The 23,041-nt window shown below is 39.5% G+C and overlaps 1 protein-coding gene across 1 annotated transcript in view; it reads right to left on the bottom strand.

Annotated features, from left to right (window-relative positions):
- RIMS4 (regulating synaptic membrane exocytosis 4) overlaps positions 1–23,041 on the bottom strand; it is a 176,805-nt gene that overhangs the window by 69,636 nt on the left and 84,128 nt on the right. Inside the window, exon 2 of the mRNA XM_075176983.1 lies at positions 3,926–4,064. Coding sequence (XP_075033084.1) covers positions 3,926–4,064 — 139 coding nt within the window. The remainder of the gene's footprint in view (positions 1–3,925; positions 4,065–23,041) is intronic.

Genomic DNA, 23,041 nt, shown 5'->3' with positions numbered 1-23,041 from the left:
AAAATAAAAATACAATTTACAAAAACCGTTAAAATTTGCTAAAAAAATATTTAAAAAATATCTAAAAACCTTTAAAGTTTGAAAAAAAGCGTTATTTAAAGATAAAGGCATCATGATAACAAGTACTGCCCCCGATACCTGCTACATAGACTTCAAAGGTATTGGGAAGCTGTCACTGCCGAATCTTATCACTAGCGAGGGTTTCCATTGGCAATAGCAGTGCTATCACCAGCTTAGACCTCACATGTATCACATGACATTTATCCACATTGAATCTGCCCTTTTGTTGCCCAATGCATCTTGTACATATTTTATTGCTCTACATTTATCGGCCACAGTCTGCATGTAACAGGTCAATTATTTTATCCCATGTTCCCATAGCATAAGATCCTAAAAATATGCATACCTATAATTGTACTGAATACCAGAGTAGAAAAGAATCTACCATAAATTATTGATGCCATCATTTTCATATTTCTCCTCCCCATCTAATGCTACAATTGTAGCAATGTATTTTTAGTGAAAATTATTTTGCTTTACCGTCAAGCTTACAGCCATCAGACCTGAGTCATTAAGGAGAGCAAAGCATAAAAACGGAGTAACTTTGCAACTGGGCAAAACCATGTTGCATTGGAGGGGAGGTAAAGTTAAAATGTGGGGACAGATTTCTAGCTGGGGTAGGGCATGTCTTAGATCAATTTTACATTTCTGTGTAAAATTAAAGCTATCAAGTATTCGTGTGCTACAAGAAAAAAACAGCCAGAATTTAGTTTATGTGCAAAATAATACATTAACACTTACTCCTTTGTTTGCCTTACTTTCCTTAATGACTCAGGCCCATTATGTGTAAATATATAAATATTCTCTGCAAAATGCAGTGTAATATGTAGGCACTATATAAATAACATAATACTACTACTACTACTACTACTACTACTACTACTACAAAATAATACATTAACACTTACTCCTTTGTTTGCCTTACTTTCCTTAATGACTCAGGCCCATTATGTGTAAATATATAAATATTCTCTGCAAAATGCAGTGTAATATGTAGGCACTATATAAATAACATAATACTACTACTACTACTACTACTACTACTAATAATAATAATAATAAATATAAGATTTGTTATGAGCTGAACGTAAATTTACGTTTTTGGTGTATAATACACTTTTTTTTACATCTGAGCATGTGCACAAAACATTATTTTTGGACATAGTATAGTATTATAAATAGTAAATAGAATTAAAAAGCATATTTGCATTCAACTCAACTTGACCCCCTATTTGTGGAAAAATCTTTTATTTTAAGTGCACTTTTTATCATTCTTTCCTTAGCTGCTTTCATGAAATTAACTCAGTTCATGAGATAAACCATTTAGTTCACTGCTATATACTTATTAAGGTCAGGTAATTCAAGATGTTTGAGAACTCTCTGTAAACTGCCAAATCTGTGCAGCATTACAGACTGAGCAGTGTAGTCAGCAATGTGACTGTGTATGAATGAAAATGTCTAATAAGTTAAGCTCTGCAAGATTTAAAAGTTACTTAAGAGATATTGAGACATTTCTGCTTTCATACAACCAGGGAGAATGAGTACCAAATTAGCTAAGTTAGTTTTATAAGGCTGTGGTCATGTGATGGTGACTGTTGCATTGTAATTGGCCCTGACAATCTATTTTGCACGCAGCGACTAGATTGATTTTCCTTGCAAATCGTTATTCCTCTGCTTATTCACTTTGTCTGTCTCTACACTAGTTGCCTTTTTTTTACCAAATCCAATATAAAATACTTTTAACTAACCTACAAGGCCATCAACAAAGCTGCACCAACATACATCTCCTCTCTTGTCTCAAAATATCTCCCAACTCTACAACTCCATTCTGCACATGATCTGCGTCTCTCATCCACTCTCATTACATTCTCCCAATCCAGGTTACAGGACTTTTTTCGGGGGCACTCTATGGAATTCCCTCCCTCGCACAATAAAACTTTCTTCTGGTCTACAAACTTTCAAGAGTTCTCTGAAAACCCATCTCTTCAGACAAGCTTATAATATTCCTCCACCACCTTCTTAACCTCACTAGATTATCCTATTACTACCTGTTACACAATCCAGACAAGATAACAATCCTTTGACAAACATTGCTGTGTGACTGGATCATATAGCATACTAATTCCTTTTTGTTTTTTTTTTGGTTTTTTTACCTTTGCAATCTGGCTGGACCAAAATGCAATATTTAGACTTAACCTCATGTATCCAATTCCCATTGTCCCATAGATTGTAAGCTTGCGAGCATGGGCCTTCTCACCTCTTTGTTTTACCCAGTTTGTTTATAACTGTGTTTGTCCCCAATTGTAAAGCACTACAGAATATGTTGGCACTATATGAATAAATGTTGATGATGATGATTGATGCCTCTATAAGTCCCATTGAGTAACACAGGTGGGTATAGCGGGTATAGTGTAGGCCGAGAAGGTGGAGCCTGAGCTGCAGTGATCCAGAGCAACCAACTTTACATCAAGAAGTGTGAGAATTTGAAGGACCAGCTTGTACACAGTGCAGCTTGTATTAATCTGAGTGTCAGGGATATCACACAGCACTCAGTGAAGTTTCAGTGTATGTAACTTCACATTGATGCCCCAAAATGCTATACTGAATGGGTGGATAACAGGGTTATTGAAATTGGGAAAGTATGAGGATGTTAATGAAGAACGATGATGAAGATAAGGGTTTAATGAAGAATTATAATGGCTAAAGGTTGGTTAATGATTGAGAATGAGGAGTTAGTGATTAATGAGTGATGGAAGGGGTAATCGGATGGTTAATAATGGAGGATGAAGGGTTAATGACAACTAGAGCCCAACATTTGCAAAGACAAACAAGTTAGAAACAAAATCAGTATAATGATAGTGAGCTACATTTAAATATATTACACCAACCACACTAGCCAGGTAGCCATTTCCAGTGGCGTAAACCCGCACCATTGGGTAATCTGAGACCCATGTAACCAATAAAATGTCAAAAGTACTTGGGCCAAAGGGGAAAAAAAAACGAATTTTTTTTTTACATTTACAAGAACAAATACCCAGGAAATAAATAAAAAAATAAGCAAGCAAAACAATAAAATAACTTTTCTTCCCATTCAATCTACTTTGAAAATGTTTCCATGACCTCAATTACATTTCTTTTCTTTATTGATAGAAGCTTCCCAATATAAAGTAATGGATTGTTGCCTAGTTAAAAAGAGTTTTTAAGATACAATGCTTTATAAGTTGGTCAAAGAATATCTTATTGACTTGCATGCAGTATTTTGGGACATAATAAAAGGTATGACAATCCTGGCCAATGTTTGGAACACACCGCAGCACTCTCTATAATAGGCGAATAACAACAAAGTTGCAGACACACCACAATGAAAATTAACATTTCAATTCAGGGATATAAGACTAAGGGTTAGATTTACTAAACTGCAGGTTTGAAGAAGTGGAGATGTTGACTATAGCAACCAATCAGATTCTAGCTGTCATTTTGTTGAATGCACTAAATAAATGATAGCTAGAATCTGATTGGTTGCTATAGGCAACATCTCCACTTTTTCAAACCCTCCGTTTAGTAAATATACCCCTAAGACTCACATAATTTTGAAATGAAAATTCAGGACACCTGTGTGTTTCCCATGTGACAACCAAGACTTTTTCCAGTAATTTATTTCCCAAATAAGATAAAATAGCTGTAGAAACCCAACTACACTTATTCTTTTAAATTGGGTTTATCAGGAGTATAAATTATAGAAAAATAAGTATTATAATTAAGTGATTTGCTTGGAAAAACTGTCCTGGGAAAACCAGAATATGAGAGCATTAGATTGAACCATTATAGAATGTTATATGTTAGAATAACTGGGGTGATGACTTACTTTCCTTCAGATCCATAGCTGTTCATACTGTCCTCTATAGACTCATGGCTTGCTTGACGAACAGTCCGACTCGGCATCTCTACAGCAAGTCCTGTCTCTGTACTTCGCTGAATAGCACCTTTAAGCTTGCGTCCATCTTCTGAAAGACACAAGAAATGTCATCACTACCTTGTGTGTAAAGTATGGAGTTAGTAAGAGAATTCTCTCTTGTTGAAGTGTACAAACCTTCACGGTTACGTAGGGTCAGGAATATCACAGATGCGGCAAAAGACAACTTACATATGTGCATCAAATACTGTAGAGAGCAAAGTAAGATAATTGATAGAACTAACCAACAAACCTGCATTTTCCTCATTTAGTACATTGTACACACAGTCATACAGATCTGTCCTTTGACCCTCAATCAATGTAATCGAAATGTTTCCTATTTATGGGTGAATAAAGTTCTGGTATTTCTTCTATATGTATAAAAGTATACAGTGACACCCACAGGCTATCAGAAGTACTACACCCCAATAAGCACCTATGTTGCATTTTAAATTAATAAAAGGACCCTTGTAATATGTAGTAAAAACCCCCAGTCAAATTTCTGTTTACTAGTTATTCCTGAAATTTAAAGTTTATGCAAATGATCTATCTCACTATGAAAGTCATAATATAAGTCCTTATATCCTAATTAGAATTGATGGATTTTTGTTGCAAAATTGACTGACCGTAAAGAGCCACTTCTGTTCTTCTAGATGTAAATCTCATTAACTGTCTAGTGCTATGGGTCTTGCCGCTGGTAGAATCCATCTATCCATAACTATACAACATAGCTCTATTGAAGAGCTATGAGCAGAGTGTAATATGCATATTTCCCTGCAGCGAAAACAAATGCAATTTAGTACTATCGCCAGTTAACTGGGGGAAACTAAATCTGATGGGGGCATATTTTGTTAAGGAGGGGAATAAAAAGTAAATGCATACAGTAAATGACTTTATGATCATATCTATTGGTCTTAGCATGTTGAGAGTAGCCACCATACGCTCAGTGGTACACATTCATATAAACGTTAGCAAGAAACAAAATTAAAAACATTCTATCAATGCTACCAGGACTTGGACTGATGGGGCCTCATGAAGTGCAGTGTGGTTTTGTAGTTGTATATAAATCCACAGTTATACAGTCGAACCCCGCTGAAGATGAAAATAAATGTGAAAATCGATGTCCCTAGAACCTTCTATTATGGTCATAGCAGGTGTCTTCTAAGACAGATGTCGGAAGTGAAATATACTGGCCAATAAGAGACAAGAATTTACATCAGCGTAGGTAACAGCACCTGGGTCTTATCATGACACTTATTGAATAATCCAGTATCTTTTGAGATTAACCCTCCAACAATTGCTGTAAATTACTTAATCCCATGAATGTTAACTGTAATCACTGTCAAAATTTCTGGTGACATTTTTCCAGCTATGATTTTATGCCTGTTTTACAGCGAGTCTTAACTATGCCCCTATGTTTTCTAGAATTGTAAGAATAATATCTAAACTGTGTCTCTTATCTTTGGCAGTGCCTTTTAAACCTTTCAATTACTAACACATTGAACAAACGAACAAGAGAATACATGTTTTAATACAAGCCTGGATGGTACATGGGGATTTATATCAAATAGCAAAGGAAATAAAAATCAATAAACAGAGTTAGAAGCGTAATAGCTTTGTTAAAATAAGCTGGCACAAACCAAATACGAATATATATAGAGGACAGTACTAAGACTCGCTGTGTCTGGGGACGGCTGCACCATGCCCCAATTATGTCATTTCCAGCTATTTATAACCAAGTTGGAGATAAAAAATTGTGCTGGGAATTAAAATATGCATGAATTAAAGTAAAAAATGTTGAGATTGTAAAAAAAAAATATTTTGCATTTCCTTCCCTTGAATCCTAAATGTCAGTGTTGTAAGAGAAGGAAATGGTAGGCTATTGTAATGTCTCCAGTCATTGGCATGTATTTCATGGAACAGATGGAATGTTGCCTCCTAGGTGCTTACAACACAAGCACAGCTCACTCATTGCATGGCTGCTTAGCAAGCAGGAATATTTTACCGATCACAATGTAATGATTAATACCGAAGACTTTTTTTACAGAATCATTGCAGTTAAAAATGTATTCATCCCCAGATAAAAGTGTATTTATCCCCAGATCACTGCCTCTACACAAATATAGAGGGCATCTGCTTAAGCGGAATCCAGCCTCCTGTGGAGCCTTTGTGTATTTTCTTGGAGAGATGAAGTCATGGAACTCAGGAGTAAATGACAAAGATAGGCCCTCGTGAAGAAATTTGCCCCTCATTAAGATCCAAGTCCAGGTTTAAGCCATTATTGATGCTATTGTGATAACAAGTTGGGTGTATGAAACTTATTTCTTATACAGGTGTGTTTACCACCAAAGTCTTCTTGCATCAGGAGCCTCATATCACTACTCTCCTGTTGGGGAAGGAGGTGCATGGCTCATTCCACTATCTCTCAGTCTATGGCTTCCTGTGTGCCCCCATTCTTAGCTTCACATCATGATCATGCCTGTTATGTACTTGCCTTTAGATTTACCCTCATTCAAGATGGCAATGATTGCCTCATGAAGTTTCCATCTTGGATCTCTGTTATGAACTTGCCCTTACAATAGCCCTTATCCAAGATGGCCAGAACTGTCTCATGAAGATTCCATCTTGGATCTCATTTCCTGTTTGAGCCTAGAAAAGGCACTTCCTGTTATGAAGCCTTTGCTCGAGTATTGTGTTTGTGTCTGAACCAGATGCTTCCACAGAACCTTGCTCCCTTGTGATTCGGACTACAATTCCTTGATACTTCTACAAGACCTTTATCTTGTTGAGACTTTGGGCATTTATTGTTGGACTCTTGAGAATTATTTATATATCCAAATAAATCCTGTTTATTTCAGAACTACCTGGCTATTGGGTTCCGTTTGTGATACCAGAAGTGTGACACTGCCTCTGTCATATACAGTCCTGAGCTAAGTTACACAATCACACAAGTGGACAGGACACTGGCTCCCATATGATAAGCACATTCACCAAAAGCGTAACTACCAGGGTAGCAGGACCTCTCAGATGCTGGCCCCCATGTTGTTGTCACTTTTTACTCTGGGATCCTGCTGTGTGATTGTGCTTAATTCATTTCCTGCAAGGAATTTGAAGCCTCAGAGTGCCATGAATATGAGCCAGTTATTTGAGACTCCAAAATGAAATTCAGTAAAAGCTAATGCTACAGATGAATCCTAGGGGTTCTGAACACATGGACCAATAGTAAGCTATCAGTCCATGTAGCAGGGCCAGATTACTGGTTAAACGATGTAGACATACTCCTAGGGCTGAGTGGGCCCTAAGGGTCCCTCCTGCCGCTGGCCAATTGGCTGACATTTATTTTATAAATGAGGCTGATCAAAACGGGTCAGAGGAGCATGTGCTGAACCCTGATTTCAGGAGCTCAACACATGCTCTTCTGACCCCTTGGATGGTGTACTCCATGGTCACCAGTATGCTGGTGGTGCTGAAGGGACAGCCCCAAATCCACTGAACAAGTGTATGTGCTGCCTACTGCTATATATAAAATTGTGTTAAGTCCAGTGCTTATTGTCCAGTTGGATCTAACTGTTAAAGTATAAAGGTTATGCTCAGTGCTAATCCCTTTATCTGCCATTGATAAAGCACTATGTGCAACATGCGTCTGAAGTTGGAATACAGGTTACCATTCACTTCAAGTCTGGTTTCTGGCTACTGGGTGATAATAACATCAGAGCCTCTGACAGTGCTCACCAGCAGCTAAACTCTTGCCTTTTAAAGTCTTACAAATTGTAAGTGGGGTATTATATATGTTTGAATAAATCCATTAGTTTAACACCAAGTTTGTCACTTCTTCCTTTATATTGTTGATTTAATTGCCTGCTGGACAGAGGAGGTCCAGCAAGCTGGAGGTAAATATTGGCATCTCACTGAATACAAGCAAAGAGGACACCATTTTCAAATATGGATATATATATATATATATATATATATATATATATATATATATATATATATATATATATGGGCAGCTGGTAGGTATGTACTTCCAAAAATGTTATGTTACAGATAAAGAGATATGTTTATTTAATCAGGCTGATCAGGCAAGTACAATAAATAGTTTATCTATACCTCCCACCATTTAAGAGCAGACAATTTAGAGAGATCTGATCCACCCATATTATGCATTGATTTACCATGGCCACATCCTGAACATTTTATGAGTATTGCAACTGTCCCATGGACTGTGGAGAAGTATGATTGATCCATTTAATAAGACACAACACTAAATAAAACTCTGTGAATTGGCCTAGGTTTTGCACAAGCGGTTTTCTATAGTGGACATACGCTTTGATATGTATCCCGTAGCCCTTCTAGGCATACTAGTGACAAGCCAAGGATGTTTTTGCTTGCCCATCCAGTGAACTTCATAAATGAGGTCCACTGTTTTTTTAAGAGCCACTTAAAATATGGAAGGAGCAAGCAACACTGCATGCTTGAGTCCTTTCATATTATAGAGTATATGAGTATAATATGTGCCTCTAGATGGGAACAGTGATGCTTAATAGATGTAATAACTCAGCCATGGAGACAGTATAATTTCATGCTCTGATTTATTCTGTCAACAGAGAAATATGAATTGCACATCTTGGTATATATAGATTTAATGCACATGAAGAATGGGTCTGACATCTTTCTTTAACTTGGATTAAATAACATGTACATGAAACACCTTGTTCTTCCATCAGGAAATGGTTTGCAATGATTGAATATTATCATCTCAAAGAACTTGAGTTTGTTTCTCTTTTTGTAAAAATAAAAGGCAATTTGCAAGTCTTCAGGCATTTAATCTGTTACGTTTTAAGGTAATTTTCAGCAATTAGAGCTCATGGATCTTACAGGGATACAGCTGTCGTATGATTCTCTCCTTCAGGTCACCGGCATTAGCACATACTTTTCCCAGTTCAGCAAACTGGCCCATATTTGTAGAAAGGCCATAAAAGCCTGAGCATAGGAAGTTGCCAACTATTCTTAATTTCCATTCACAGTCCAAGGTTTAAAGATTTTTTTTCCTGGAAATGTCCATCTCTTTATTGACCACTGCAAAACAGAATTCTCCTGTTCTCCATATTAGATGCATTTCTTGCCATCTATTGGTTTTCTATAGGCTATATAATTTACCATTATTCATTAGGTGCAAAAATTTTATAGAAATAGCATGATATGGTTTATTTGTTTTTTGTTCTGAGTTTTTATAACTGAGGAATCATAAAGCCCAATAGAAATTAAAAGCTGAGATATGCGTTCGTAACTTTATTCATCCCCTCTCTAAAGGGTTAAAATGGTCAGGCAAAGTGAGCTTTGGGTACACCCATGTTGTGTCACTATGGCGTAGGGTTTTGGGTTCCATTACCCTGCAGCTTAGTTGCCTTGTGAAGTGTCAATCCTGGTGGGATTTTTTGGCTGGAGTTTCGGATGCCAACACCAGATGGTCTGGTGGTCGTGTCTGTTGGAAAAAATACTGAGCACTCAGCAGTCTATGCATGGTCGTACATTAGCTTAATTTTCTGTCATGGTAGCACCATGAGCCAGGCTTTGGTTTCAGTGCAGGCACTGCCCTCGGGGACGGGTTTGTTGGCTGTGTACCGTCAGCCCAGAAGGGTTGCTTATCATATTCTCTTCCACCATAAAATGGTTGCATTTTTAATAAACTCCTTTATTTGACAACTCTGGTTTCGTGTCTGTTATTTATTAATAGATTTTATAAGAAGGGATGTTAAAAAGGGAGGGAATTATTATTATGCGAGAACATCAACCGATAAGCAGTTTATTGTTAGTTTACCCCAATCCATGTACATTTATATCCAATCCATGTACATTTATATTTTTTGCTAGAATTAATTTATTCCATTTCTACAGAGGTGATAAAAAGGAGAATTGGTTTATGGATCTTTGTGGGAAAAAGTAGTAGGTGGGGTGATCACAGTAAAAGTAGACTTAGGGTGCCCCAAAATTTAAATCCAGGAAACAGAGCTGGTGTTAGTCAGGGGCAAACAGTGCAATAACCCTAGGCCTTTAGTCATTGTGGGGTCACAAGCTTCTCATATTTTCACTCATGGAGAGGGAAGAAGAGCTTGACATTAGGATCGGCAAATGCCTACAATATGCAGATCCATATCTGGTGACAAGTATAGGCAATATTTGGCACCAGATATGATAGGCCTGATTCATTAAGGCATGTAAATGCCGATGAGTGCCGTATTTTGCATTAAATTGCACTGAACATGCCCAGAACTGCACTATACGCCAGTGTACGCTAGTACAATCAATTCATCTTTGAACACAAAGGACACTGCCGGCAGCCAACGATGTCAGTGGTGGAAAGGGATAGGGAGACGCCGTATGTAGTCAATGTACAGTACGGGTGTGCCAAGGACGAGCGCATGCAGCAGCATCCGATTCAAGCTTTGGGCATCTCTAAGATATGTGATTTTCAGTTGTATCACTTGCACCAGCTACAGGTCAGGTGTAAGTGGCGAGTGATAGTGATGATGGTCGCGTATGCATGCTACAACATGTGTTTGCAATCTACAGCAACTGTAAACATGTACAGTAGACAATAATCTAGTTGTAATAAATGAATTAAATGGGAAAAAAATGTTTTACATTAAAGACTTTTTAAAAAAAAAAATGCATAAAACATTTATCTTGCATGCCTTAAAGAATCAGGCCTGATGTGTCTGCACATTAGTCTTGGCAGCCAATAAGGCTTTGCACTAAACTTGGCAACAGATATATCTTAGCATATTGGCCTTGACACCAAAAAAGTCTCTGCATATTATACTTGCCACAAAATCTGAAAGAGCATATTATCATCAGCAGCAGATATGGCTCTGTACTTTAGATTCTGCCCTGCTCGCTGCTTAATGGACCAGTGCTGAACCAGGAAGTCGCTGTTCAGTGAACAGACAGTTTATGTGAGACACTAATTGAACTTGCATGTATTATGGGCAGCAGTAGATGCTGACCACATTTTTTAATGGAGCAGTGTAGCCTCTCTACTCTATTTACTAGGAACCAGTGAAATCACAGAGGTACTACCTGATTAATATTCACAAAGCCTGACTTATATATACAGGCTAGATTTTTATGAAAATTAGTTAATCCTACAAAATGGTTGCCTCCATTGTGTATAGGTGACAGACCCACTTTAAAGGAAACACATGGCTAAAATACAATGATAACATAAATAAATCTGATTGACCTTTATAATTTATTTTCAGAAAATATACTTTACGTTTTTGACATTAATTATTTTATAACTTCCTTTCTTTATATCGCTGTCAATGAAGAGCCTTTAGTCACTCACCAAATGCATACTTGTCAACATTTCAAACCTACCCTCCAGGAGATTCCAAAGGCGAGGTCAGGTGGCTAGTGCGGAGAGGACGTGGTGGATTATTATTATTATTATCATTTATTTGTTGGGCGCCACAGGGTTTTCGCAGCGCCTTACATAATACGAACAGTAGACCATACAGGGTAAACATCACAGAACAATAAACACTAAGTACCAATGCTTCGGAAACTCCGGGCAGACATATGGAGTGAGGGCGGAGCAGAAGAGTCGGTATGAGGACAGGAGGGGAGAGGGACCCTGCTCATACGAGCTTACATCCTAAGGGAGGGAGGACAAAACAGGCACGAAGGGAGGCAGTGATGCAATGGAGAAAAAGGGACCAGGGGAGAGGAGGGAGAACAAGCAGAGTGGATGAGGGGTTAAGTGGATGGTTAGTAGGCTTTCAGGAACAGGTGAGTTTTGAGTGCCCGTTTGAAGGAGCACAGATTGGGAGCGAGACGGATGGAGCGAGGGAGGTCATTCCAGTGCAGGGGGGCAGCTCGGGAAAAGTCTTGGACTCGGGAGTGGGAAGAGGTTATGAGAGAGGAGGAGAGGCGACGGTCGTTTGCTGAGCGCAGGGAGCGAGCGGGAGTATGAATGGTAAGGAGGTTAGAGATGTAGGGGGCAGTGGACTGGGAGAGAGCTTTGTAAGTGGTGGTAAGGAGTTTAAAGAGGATTCTGTAAGGGAAAGGGAGCCAGTGTAAGGCCTGGTAGAGAGGGGAGGCAGAGGAGGAGCGACGTGAGAGAAAGATAAGTCTGGCAGCTGCATTGAGCACAGATGTGATGGATGTGATGGTATCACTGTGGTCCCACCCCCTGCTTTAAAAAGTCGCAATTTGCTGCTTTGCACGACATAGGCAGGGCTATGATGACTTCAATAGTGAAGTAGGTTCGATCTGGGAGGAGGGAGGAGTCAGGGAGACACTCCGAAATTTGGGAGTCTCCCGGACATTCCGGGAGAGTAGGCAAGTATGACAAAATGTCCTGATAGACAGCTATGCAGCATTCAAAGTACTCTGGTAATCTTAAAAAGAGAGGAACTGGATTATCATGGTAAATTTGGTTGTTTACCATGGAGCTCTTTTGTAATGGACACCACATTGCAACCATGAGCAGTTGTCAAAGGGATCAATAATACCTATGACATCTTCACTTGTGCTTTGATGTCATTTTTTTCCAGCTTTGAATTTGCTACACTCAATGCTCATGTATTAATAACCACTTAAAAGAACAAGTAAACTTACTTTGCAGTGTCTGTTACTCAAACATGTTTACATGTCTTTCCCACAATTCAATCAGGCTAATATTGGCAAAGATATATTTCAATGTCACCAAGGTTTACAAAGAGGTTTATAAACTCACAGATTAAAACAGAGACTTCAGTGACCACAATGTTCAAATGATTGTGAACTGTTTTGAAGTGATTAACAAGATGCCGATAAAACCTGAAGTTTGTCCCATTTTCAGCTGCCCTATGTGTGACACTGAGTCACTTAACACAAGCACTTCTGGCTTTGCATACATGTTCATGTGTAACACTGACAGATGGGCTCTAGGAAAATACGCCTAATTTATCCATGATACTTGGATTCACTCCTCTGCAGTGTTATGGAATTAAGATCTACCCTCATTAAGCTTTAATTGCTGTGCACGACAAGAGGCAACTTATATAGAAAAAGATCTTGCTGATGTCATTGGAAATTATGCTTCAACTCCCATCGGCAGCAAGCAGCTAGGTCAGTGAGAACGGGTACAAGTATATTATTTCACAATAAAAATACAGGAAACTCATCCAACAAATTGTTCCTAGCAGGGCTCATGTGCCTGGTGCATACTCAGCAAATAGCTCTGTTTTCTTCCTAACTCCACCCCTCAGATGCAAAATATTGGAACCTAGCAGATACCCCTGTTTGCACAATCTATTCACGTGGTTGTTTTTGTGTGAAAACAGGCTCAAATAGCAAATGCACTACGAGAGGTGCTTGTTTTACACTTTCATAAACGGCCTTTGATATGCTCACATGGTCCAACCCAAAACAACTTGCATCATTATCATCATTATCTATTTATACAGCCCACTAATTCCGCAGCGTTTTACAGAGAACTCACTCACGTCAGTCCCTGTCCCACTGGAGCTTACAGTCTAAGTTTCCTAACATACATTCATACCCAGACAGAGAGAGAGAGAGACTAGGGTCAATTTAATAACAGCCAATTAACCTACTTTGGAGTGTGGAAGGAAACCGGATCCCTCAGAGGAAACCCACGCAAACACAGGGAGAATATACAAACTCCACACAGAAAAGACCATGGCTGTAAATTGAACTCATGACCCCAGTGCTGTGAGGCAGAAGTGCTAACCACTAAGCCATTGTGCTGCCCACTAAGCCACTGTGCTCCCTGTGTGGCTGTCTCCCAAACAACCATTTAGAGTTTAGCATGGAGCAGGGATATCTCTTTCTACTATGAAAAGTGACTATAAAATAATTTTTCTATACTCCAGCAAGCACAGTTATTCAACTGCTCTTTTGTTCATCGCATATATGTTGAATTTATTGAGCCAGGCACTGAGAAAGTCCACTAATAGATTGTTCCAGCGCTATAGCTTCCACTATCTGTCTGACAGTGTGGGTCCATTTATGTAGGCACTTGTTGGCATGAGCACACCTCCACTGTGCAAGGACCAGAGGCCTGAAGGACATAGAAAATAATTCTATGATGCCTTGCAAATGGGTCTCTTTTGTTGACAGATGGTCAAAAATAGCTGCTTTGACCTATTGACAGTCCCCAGCGTCTTTAGCTGCCAATGTCACCTAAGCCTTATTAGCAGGAATGCCAGACAGATTGCCCAAGGACACTCTCAAATTTTGTCAGGAAGTCCTAAGCATCATATCTTTCCTTCATCTTAGTGCCATCACCAATATCTGGGAAGACAGAACCACCTCAGCTCTGATCTTTTGCACCTCCTTTTGAGGAGAAATTCTTCCTGCTGGAACAGCATGAATTCTCAGGTCTGTTTGGTCAAAAAACTCAATTTGTGCTATAGTTCCACAAGCTTTAGTCTTGAAACTCTTTCTGGAGCTATCTGATCTATAGGACCAGAGGCACCGAGGGTGTGGTCCTCCTGTGGGCTTCCATGATGGTGCTCTTGATTTCTAAGGGTCACATTTCTAACACCAATTCGTGGAGGGCTCGACACTGGAGACAGGTATACACACGAAGGACAAGAGTGAAGGGACAATATACAATATAAATAGCATTTATACTGCAGAGGATAGCTCAAAGTGAGCTAACACACTACATAACTTCCTGTTAGCAAACTATCACCCTGTCTCAATGACTAATATGCAAGTTTCATCTTGGAGGGGACCAAAGATAAGGATTTGTCTGGGTTGGGGAAAATCAGTTTCTGCCCAAAGTATAAGGGAGAGATTTCAATCGAATGCAACAGATGAGAGGCATAGTAATATCTAGCTACATTCAGGACTGCTAGGCCATCTTCCGAGTGGCGATAAAACTTTTACCCCATAATTTAGAACGCTGAATCAGCCAAATACAATTCAAGTTGTCATTCAGTGCTTTTGATCCAAACAGGGAAGGTGGCAAATACACATAGGTAAGGTACTAATTATATAACAAAGACATACTGCCCCCCTGCATAATATGGAATCATTTTCTCACTTAGAAAACACTAATTTTATTGATCAGAAGAGGGCAGTAAAAGTTTTAAAGGCACAACTTGTTGTTAGACAAACCCCCAAATAATTAAATGGCTGCCAGCAGTATGGGCAAGTACATTGCGGTAGCATAAGTGATACTGGGGGTTAAAAAGAGGTAACGACTTGGTTCTATCATTAGTGATTTTATATCCTGACTGGATACTATACTCCTGAATAACCAGTACACTGACATCATAATAAACAGACTTCCGTGGCAGGACAAGCTTTCCCTCAGAGCAATAGAACTACACACAATCCACTCATACTAGCCACAAAAAGCACTGTGGGGCAGAGGTATGAAAACAAATTGCCCTATTGCTGTTGAATTACTGGTTCATTTTGTCCAATAGAAGTAAGGGGTTACCGCTAGCAACAACAGTGTAGTCACCAGTGGAATATTTTGTTTGTAGTTTTCATAATAAATAAAATCTATTTTTAAACCATATTTTTTTTTTACATATTAGTGAACCTGAAAGAAAACTGAAAATCTATGCTTTCTGTTCCGCTGTGCATGCGTGGCATGGCAAGAGTGACCTGGTATGCACACAGCATGCCAGATTGCACACAATTGTTCAGCTGTCTGTGCAATATTTTTATGTTAAGTTGCATCGATGACTGATTTTTTAAAATAAAAAAGAGACTTTTTCCACGATCAAGGTCTCTAATGATTAGTGTATCCCTATACCTGGTAAACCACAAATATTTACAAACATCATACTCTACTAAATGATAAATCGATAAATCAGGTACTGCAGGAATACTTTCCACTTTGATGGCATCGGGCTGCTGTGACAGGCTTCACTCCCACAGAAGATACTGGAAGCATTAACCTCAATTGTATCCTGTTTCCTGATACAGAACATTCCACACAGCAGATGTGTTTTATAATTATTGCTTTCTATTATTTTACAAACATGCAGAGCTTAGGTTTTATGAATACCTCCAAGATACCACTTTATTGGCTGCAGTTATTGGATTTGCGGTCTCTAACCACAGGGGTTTCAAGTGGCTGATATAAGCAGACATGTAAATACATAGCTTGGAACACAAATGTTTCAATACAAAATATACTATTCTGAGCAACACAGTTCCTGTTCAGAACTATGCCCATTTATCACCAATTTACATATCCCTGCCCTTTCCTCTCTTTACACCCTTTTCTCAGTTACTGGTGCTAAATTTTCTGAAATCTGATGCCAGCAGCTGCCGAGTCAGCATTCAAAGGGCAGGTATAATGTGGACCTTATGTAGAGTGGGATGCAAGGCTAAGCAGAGTCTTCCACTCTTCCCAATGTGAGGCCACGTAGGGGTTCAGGGGAGTGGGAACTGAATGGCCACACCATTCCCCCTAGATCTTTGGGGAGAGGATCCACAAAGATCCAACACACCTCCTCAACCCAGAGCCTGCTCCGACATATATAACCATATAGTAAAGTATTAAGAAATAACCACACAGGCCCTGATTTGAAGTTAGACATACGCACATTTGTGTAGCATACCTCTGCAATTTTTCACACTGTTCATGTAAGAAAGTGAACATACACAACTGCGACTATTCAGACCTGCGACTTTTTGGCACTTGCAACTCCCTAAGCATGAAAGAGTGTGACGGGGAGGGAAAGGGTGTTCTAACATAAGCAATGTACAGTAAGTGTGTGTTTGAGCAATTATGTTCAGATCTATACTCTATCTGAGCTAGCATGTTAGTCTATAGATCTATCTATTGACGAGGATGTAGTCACAGATACGACTGAAAAAGAGCTTTTATTTGTGGGTGTACAGTGGCAGGTGTAAGCAATGATGACGACGAACACCTGACCTAGTACTGGTTCGGCCATAGATTAGGATTTGCTGAGAGTGTTGTAGGCAAGATTAAAAAAAAAATTGCAAGCATGTCAGGAAACTGTTCCTGCTGTATTTGCTAGTTCAAGTTTAAATTATGCTTCATAGCAATTACGTTCGTAGCATACAAATAAATGTTTTTTTGTACATGTTCACTTGTTATACATACGTGTTTGAGGGGTGTGTCTGTTGTCAAATGGTCACATCTGCTCCTCATTCAGACCTGGACCCATCTTCATCTTTGAATACGGAATACATACACATTAACATGCAACTTTTTAAAATGCAAGTTACACTTACACTTGTGTCCACTCTAAATCAGGTGTAAAGATACTGTGTAAAAATTACTTATTTGAAATAAGGACACACCCTTCCTTCACTAGCCTCGTTATTGCACGCCTAAATCCTTAGGGATCTTATTTCTTCATTCTTGTTTTGCTTCTTTTCTTCTTTCTTCCATCTTCTTTCTCTCCAGTAATCCACTGGTTAAAGAAAAGAACAACAGAGACTTGCTCCATTAGGAGCCTTAGTGCTAATGACAGTCCTGAGGTCTGTCCATAACAATCAATCAGATGCAGCTTTGTCCTGATTGGTTGAAGTGAAAAAGTCATTCTAATTGGTTACTTGCCTGGCATATCAATGAAGAATGCTTTTTAATCATTGGATTACCAGAAAAAAGGAACAAGTAGAATGAACTACTGTGTAGTGGAAACAAAATCCCTAAGGATTGAGGCATGCAATAACACTGAGGGAAGGGTCTTTATTTTAGTTAAAGGAATTTTAACACTGTGTCTGGGTGCCAGAGTCCAGCAATACCATTAGGTGGACCTATGACACCAAAGTTTAAGTGTGCTTAAAACACTGAAGGAGTGACATAATGTCTCTGCAGTGACCCTACAATAACCTCTGATATGGAGGAGCAGCAGTGGACAGCTTCTTATCAGTGAAGCTTCCCACTGCTGCTTCTCCATGTCAGTGATAGGCTGAGAGTGTGGTACTGGGCTATGATGTCACAACCCAGAGCCACATTTCCAGTCTGAGGAGAGCAGAAGGTGCCACAGCTCCATATTCTAAGTTGAGAAGGAAAAATGGGGTACCTAGGAGGTCCGGGTTGTAACCAGACCAGGCTATGAGTGCTGGAGCTCATTTAACGTTGGGAGGAGGTGAGGCTACATTGGGTTTTTTAATTTTATCTTTTTATCTCACATTTAAAATGCCAGTCATCATAATCAAGTTGATGATAATAACTGGCGCATTAAGAAAGCCTCTGCAACCAGCAACAGTATTTTTATGTGCTTGAAGCGAATCTTGATGTGGCTGCATTTCTTACACACTATCTTGAGTTGCATGTATCTTAAGATATGTAACACTCTCAGTCTTGCATTTTACACATGTTCAGGTGTTCATCTTTAAATGGGGCTGAGAATATTAATTTGCAGATAGATCCATTTTGGTCTGGCTCTCCCTCATCTGTGCAGAATAGGGTGTTCTGGTTAGCAGAAGCTCACAGGTTCTTTCTACTATTGCTGAAATGAATTTCAGGCAATGTTGTTACAAAATAAAGTCTTGGAAGGTTATGATGCCACTTATAAAACAATATTGTAACTATATTGTAACATTCTCTGGCTGTGTTCGGTAGTGTTATTTTAATAATTGTGCAAAGAAAATATCAGAAAATTGCAGCTGAATGACATCAAGAATTACAGGTTCTGCAGAACACATTTTTGTGTACCCATTGACACTTTACTCACACAGTAAGCAACTATTTGGCAATTTGTATGAGAATACAGCATAGCAGTTCACTAGAAACTAGAGATATTGCTGCTGCATGTGACACAAAATGACAGTGTATGTAGGCTCCAGGGACATTGTATACTTTTCCAGGCATGAGTTTCTGGATATCATTAGTAAAACGGCTACTTGAGATATCGCTCAAGACTATTATTGTTTATATCAACACATCAGTTTCAGTCAGACACTAATAAATGCATACATTCTGGGAACCTTGTCAAAAATCACAGATCTTATTTTGAAAATCTGGAACTACTTACTGTATATTTGTTTATTGTATAAGTAACAAACCATCTGGCCGTCGGTTCCGTGGCACAAGATCACATGCTTAAAGTTGCAGCCGTTTTAAATGGCAGCTGCAGTTGTATTCTGGGCTATGTTAAGTAGGCTATGCTGATGAGACAATAAGAAATTCATTTTCTGACACAAATGATCATTCATATCCTTTTCCATGTGTTGTATATACCAAGTACATAGCTGATAATGACACAGAGAGGGGGAATTTACACAACCTACTCCATCCCTCGCCAACTCCACTGCTCCCTACATCTCCAACCTTATCGCTATTCACACTCCATCCTGCCGACTGTGATCATCCAACGATCGACGCCTCTCATCCCCTCTGATTACCTCTTCTCACGCACATATCCAAAACTTCTCCCGCTCCGCTCCCCTCCATTGGAACAAGCTCCCCCACTCCATCAGAACTTCCCCTAATCTGTCCTCTTTCAAACGAACATTAAAAACCCACCTTTTCTTAAAAGCCTTCCAGTCACATGCCTAACCTCCAACCTGTCGGCTACCTCTCCCTCTCATCCCTTCTTCCCTTCTACCCCCTCCTCGACTCCGTCTCCGTTTCACCCGTCTCTCCGTCTCATCCTTGTGTCTCTGTCTGTCTTCCCCTCCCTTTAGATTGTACGCTCCTTTGAGCAGGGCTCTCCTACCTCCTGTTTCCATCACTTTTAACTTCGCTCTCCAGCTACTCAGCTCACCTCCTCTCGGACCTTCTGCCCTCTGACTCCTCTCGCTTCTCTCTGCTCCTCTCAGTGTCATCCGCGCCCAACCTCTTGGGCTCAAGTTACCAGCCTGTACTGACTATCCCCCACCCTCTCTTTCTAGCTGTGCTTTGAGCCCCCAGAGTTATAGTGCATACTGTCACTTGTACTGTGCTGTTTCACCTTGTACTGTGCCATTGTTTGTCCTTGTACGGCGCTACGGAGACTTTGACAATTGACAATTTGAAGAAACAGAGAAGTCCTGCACAAAGTGCAAAACTTACAATGTGCAGTGTAAAACCAAATTTGGACCCAACGATTCAAGCAAGTGCACCCAGATTTCCAGGAAGGTGCACAGATTCACAGAGCAATATCACAGTGTTTTTGGAAGAGCAGAAGTTTGCACACACACTGAGGATAGAAGTTGGATGCAGTGAAGGCAATCCTACCTAAATACGGAATAGCCACACCGGTGCTCCTTTTTATGAGATCTCCTTTGCAAAGCAAAATTATTGAAATGATGTAAAGGGGTAGAGAGGGAGCATTTTTAGAAGTGTCCCGTGCTGTGCAAAGGATGTTGTAAACCTTTACAAGACAATAACTGGGAAGAGTAACAATATTTCTCTTGTAGGTAATGACAATGAAGAAGATAACTCTCACACTAAAGAAGATATTGAGGATGGGAGTTGTAATCTCAATAATGACTAGTATGAAGAAGACAGTGATTTGGGCAAAGCACTCCCTTGGACATAATAATAAGCACTATTAAGTATAAAGGATGAATGGAGGAGTAGCGCCCGCAGTGTGAGGCAGTTCAAGGCCAAGTTACTGACTCATAGGCTACAGTACAGACAATTGGCTACATGTGTGAAGTAGTGCATTATATAGTGGGTTACTCATGCTTGCAGCAGACCCTGACCAGTTCTGGAAACCTGGAGGGCTCTTTATACACGTAACAAAGGACTGGATGTTTCTCCGATGACTCACCTCTCTGAATGGCAATATAGATATAGCATTAGCAACAGCAGCAGTAGGAACTTGGAGCAATGTAAATGAGACAGGACAATCTGCAGACAACTGGAACAACTCCAAACACTCCCTAGAACACTGGACTGGACATGGACAACCTCTGTATCTCTTGGCTGAATTTGGACTCCCTCTGTTCCTCTGGCAACATGTGCAGGACACTTGTCAGCTTGCTCTCTGGCAAATCCGTCTGTTAGTCTGGCAGTTCTTTCTGATATATTGGCAGCTCTTTTAGTAAGAATGGAAGCCCTCTCTTTAAAGTTGGCAGTTCTATCTGTCAAATTTGCTTTCTCTGTGAGATTTGCAGTTCTAATGGGTGTGTGAACCTTCTCAACTCCTACAATCTCTCTATGCTATGGGTGCCTCTCTCTACCTCACTATGTAATGCTTGTTCCCACTGTAATCACTCCCACAGTGATATGCTTCCTCTCTGGCAGGCTCAGTTGTTGTAGCTGTGCTGCATTCTGCGCTTCTGCTGATCCTTGGGATATTGCAACTTTCTCGGCTATAGTTGTTCCTGCCTACACTCCAGCCACACTCCGGTGTTTCCCTACTTCTTCTCTCCCTTTGAAGCCAAGCTTTTGGCAGACTCTGAGGTCGTTTCCTTAATCCCTGCTTCTTGGGCATGCTGGGAAGGGTAGTATCAGGACCAGAAACTGCTTTGGATGGGGGGGTCTCCTACAGTCAATGGCTCCTCCTCACCTGCCAGTCTACTTCTGGAATATATCCTTCAATGCAGGTGTGTGATTTGTCTGGGAGGTTAGATTAAACTAGCATACTGCAGTAACAAATGACTTTTCTGTATCTATGTTACACTAGAACACATACCCTTTTCCAATTATTATAGAAAGTCATTTATGTTTACCTATATAAAATGTCATGCAAATGAACAAATGCTAGGAGCCAGAAAGCCAAAAGGACTAAGGGCTAGATTTACTAAGATGCGGGTTTGAAAAAGTGGGGATGTTGCCTATAGCAACCAATCAGATTCTAGCTTTCATTTATTTAGTATCTTCTACTAAATGACAGGTAGAATCTGATTGGTTGCTATAGGCAACATCCCCACTTTTTCAAACCCGCAGCTTAGTAAATCTAGCCTTAAATGTTTTTGCAGATGCCTTTTATTTTGGAGTAGTTTCTGTACATCTCAATAATTAAACATATCTTTTCCCTTATTTAAAATTTCCAGATGTCATTTAGATTTTATTCTCTGGCTCTTCAGCTTTATATTAAATTGCCCTGACAAATTAGATATGGTGATCTATTTAATAGGCAACAGTAAAATTCATATATTGAGCTCTTGAGTATGCACCCAGTCAGTGCAGTAACTAGACATTTTAGTGCCCTGGGCAAGACCGCCACCGGCGCCCCCCATCTAAGTGGGAGTGACATTTGTCAAGTGGTTGTGGCTAAACTAATATGGGGGTGTGGCTAGCACGTCACTGAAAGAATGCTGTTACACATATTTGCAAATACATTAAACATTTAAATTGTTAAAGAAAAAATATTAACGCATACTTTACCTGACAAAAATCTGTTATTTAATATTATATTCATATTATGGCACAGTAATGCCCCCAGTTCATATTATGCCAGAGTAATGCCCCCAGTTCATATTATGCCATAGTAATGGTTCTCTTCATCACACTGTACCATGTAGCCTTCCTTTGCCCCTCAAAACACTGTGATATTTAAAAAGGTGCTTTGGGCAATAGAGAACACAAAAATCTAATTTAAATAACTACCATTTAATAAATATTCATATCAGTTCTACCGAAAGAAGATGTTTCATTAAGTGTCATTAATTTACGAGAGAGAGAGAGAGAGAGAGAGAGAGACACCTCCCCTCAGATTATAACTATCATTTATTTAGTACATGTTAGAAAATAGCTAGAATCTTGTTGCTATGGGTAACGCTTCCACTTTTCCTCTTTTGTTTTTTTTTTTAGAGGTTTTAGTAAGTACACCTGATGTGTTCACTCTTTTTAGTGCCTGGCATTTATGTAGTACTGTATTTGCCAGTGTTATTTTGCACAACAAAAGTACTTTCTAACTGTTATTGCCTGAGTGACTTAATACCCAGTCACTTGTAGGGGTTGCAGTATGTGGCATTTAAGGTATCTGTGGGTGTAGAGATGGGATTAATTGGCACAAGTGGACCAAATCTAACCCTGCTATTTTAACACATATTTACAGGTCTCTGGTGACCACTTTCATGCAGCTATTGATATGGGCAAATCCACAGTGACAAACTGACATTTAAATCTTTGGATGTTAA

This window comes from Mixophyes fleayi, chromosome 6 (genome assembly GCF_038048845.1).
Source record: "Mixophyes fleayi isolate aMixFle1 chromosome 6, aMixFle1.hap1, whole genome shotgun sequence".
NCBI lineage: Eukaryota > Metazoa > Chordata > Amphibia > Anura > Limnodynastidae > Mixophyes > Mixophyes fleayi.
This window is presented reverse-complemented; position numbering and strand designations above follow the sequence as displayed.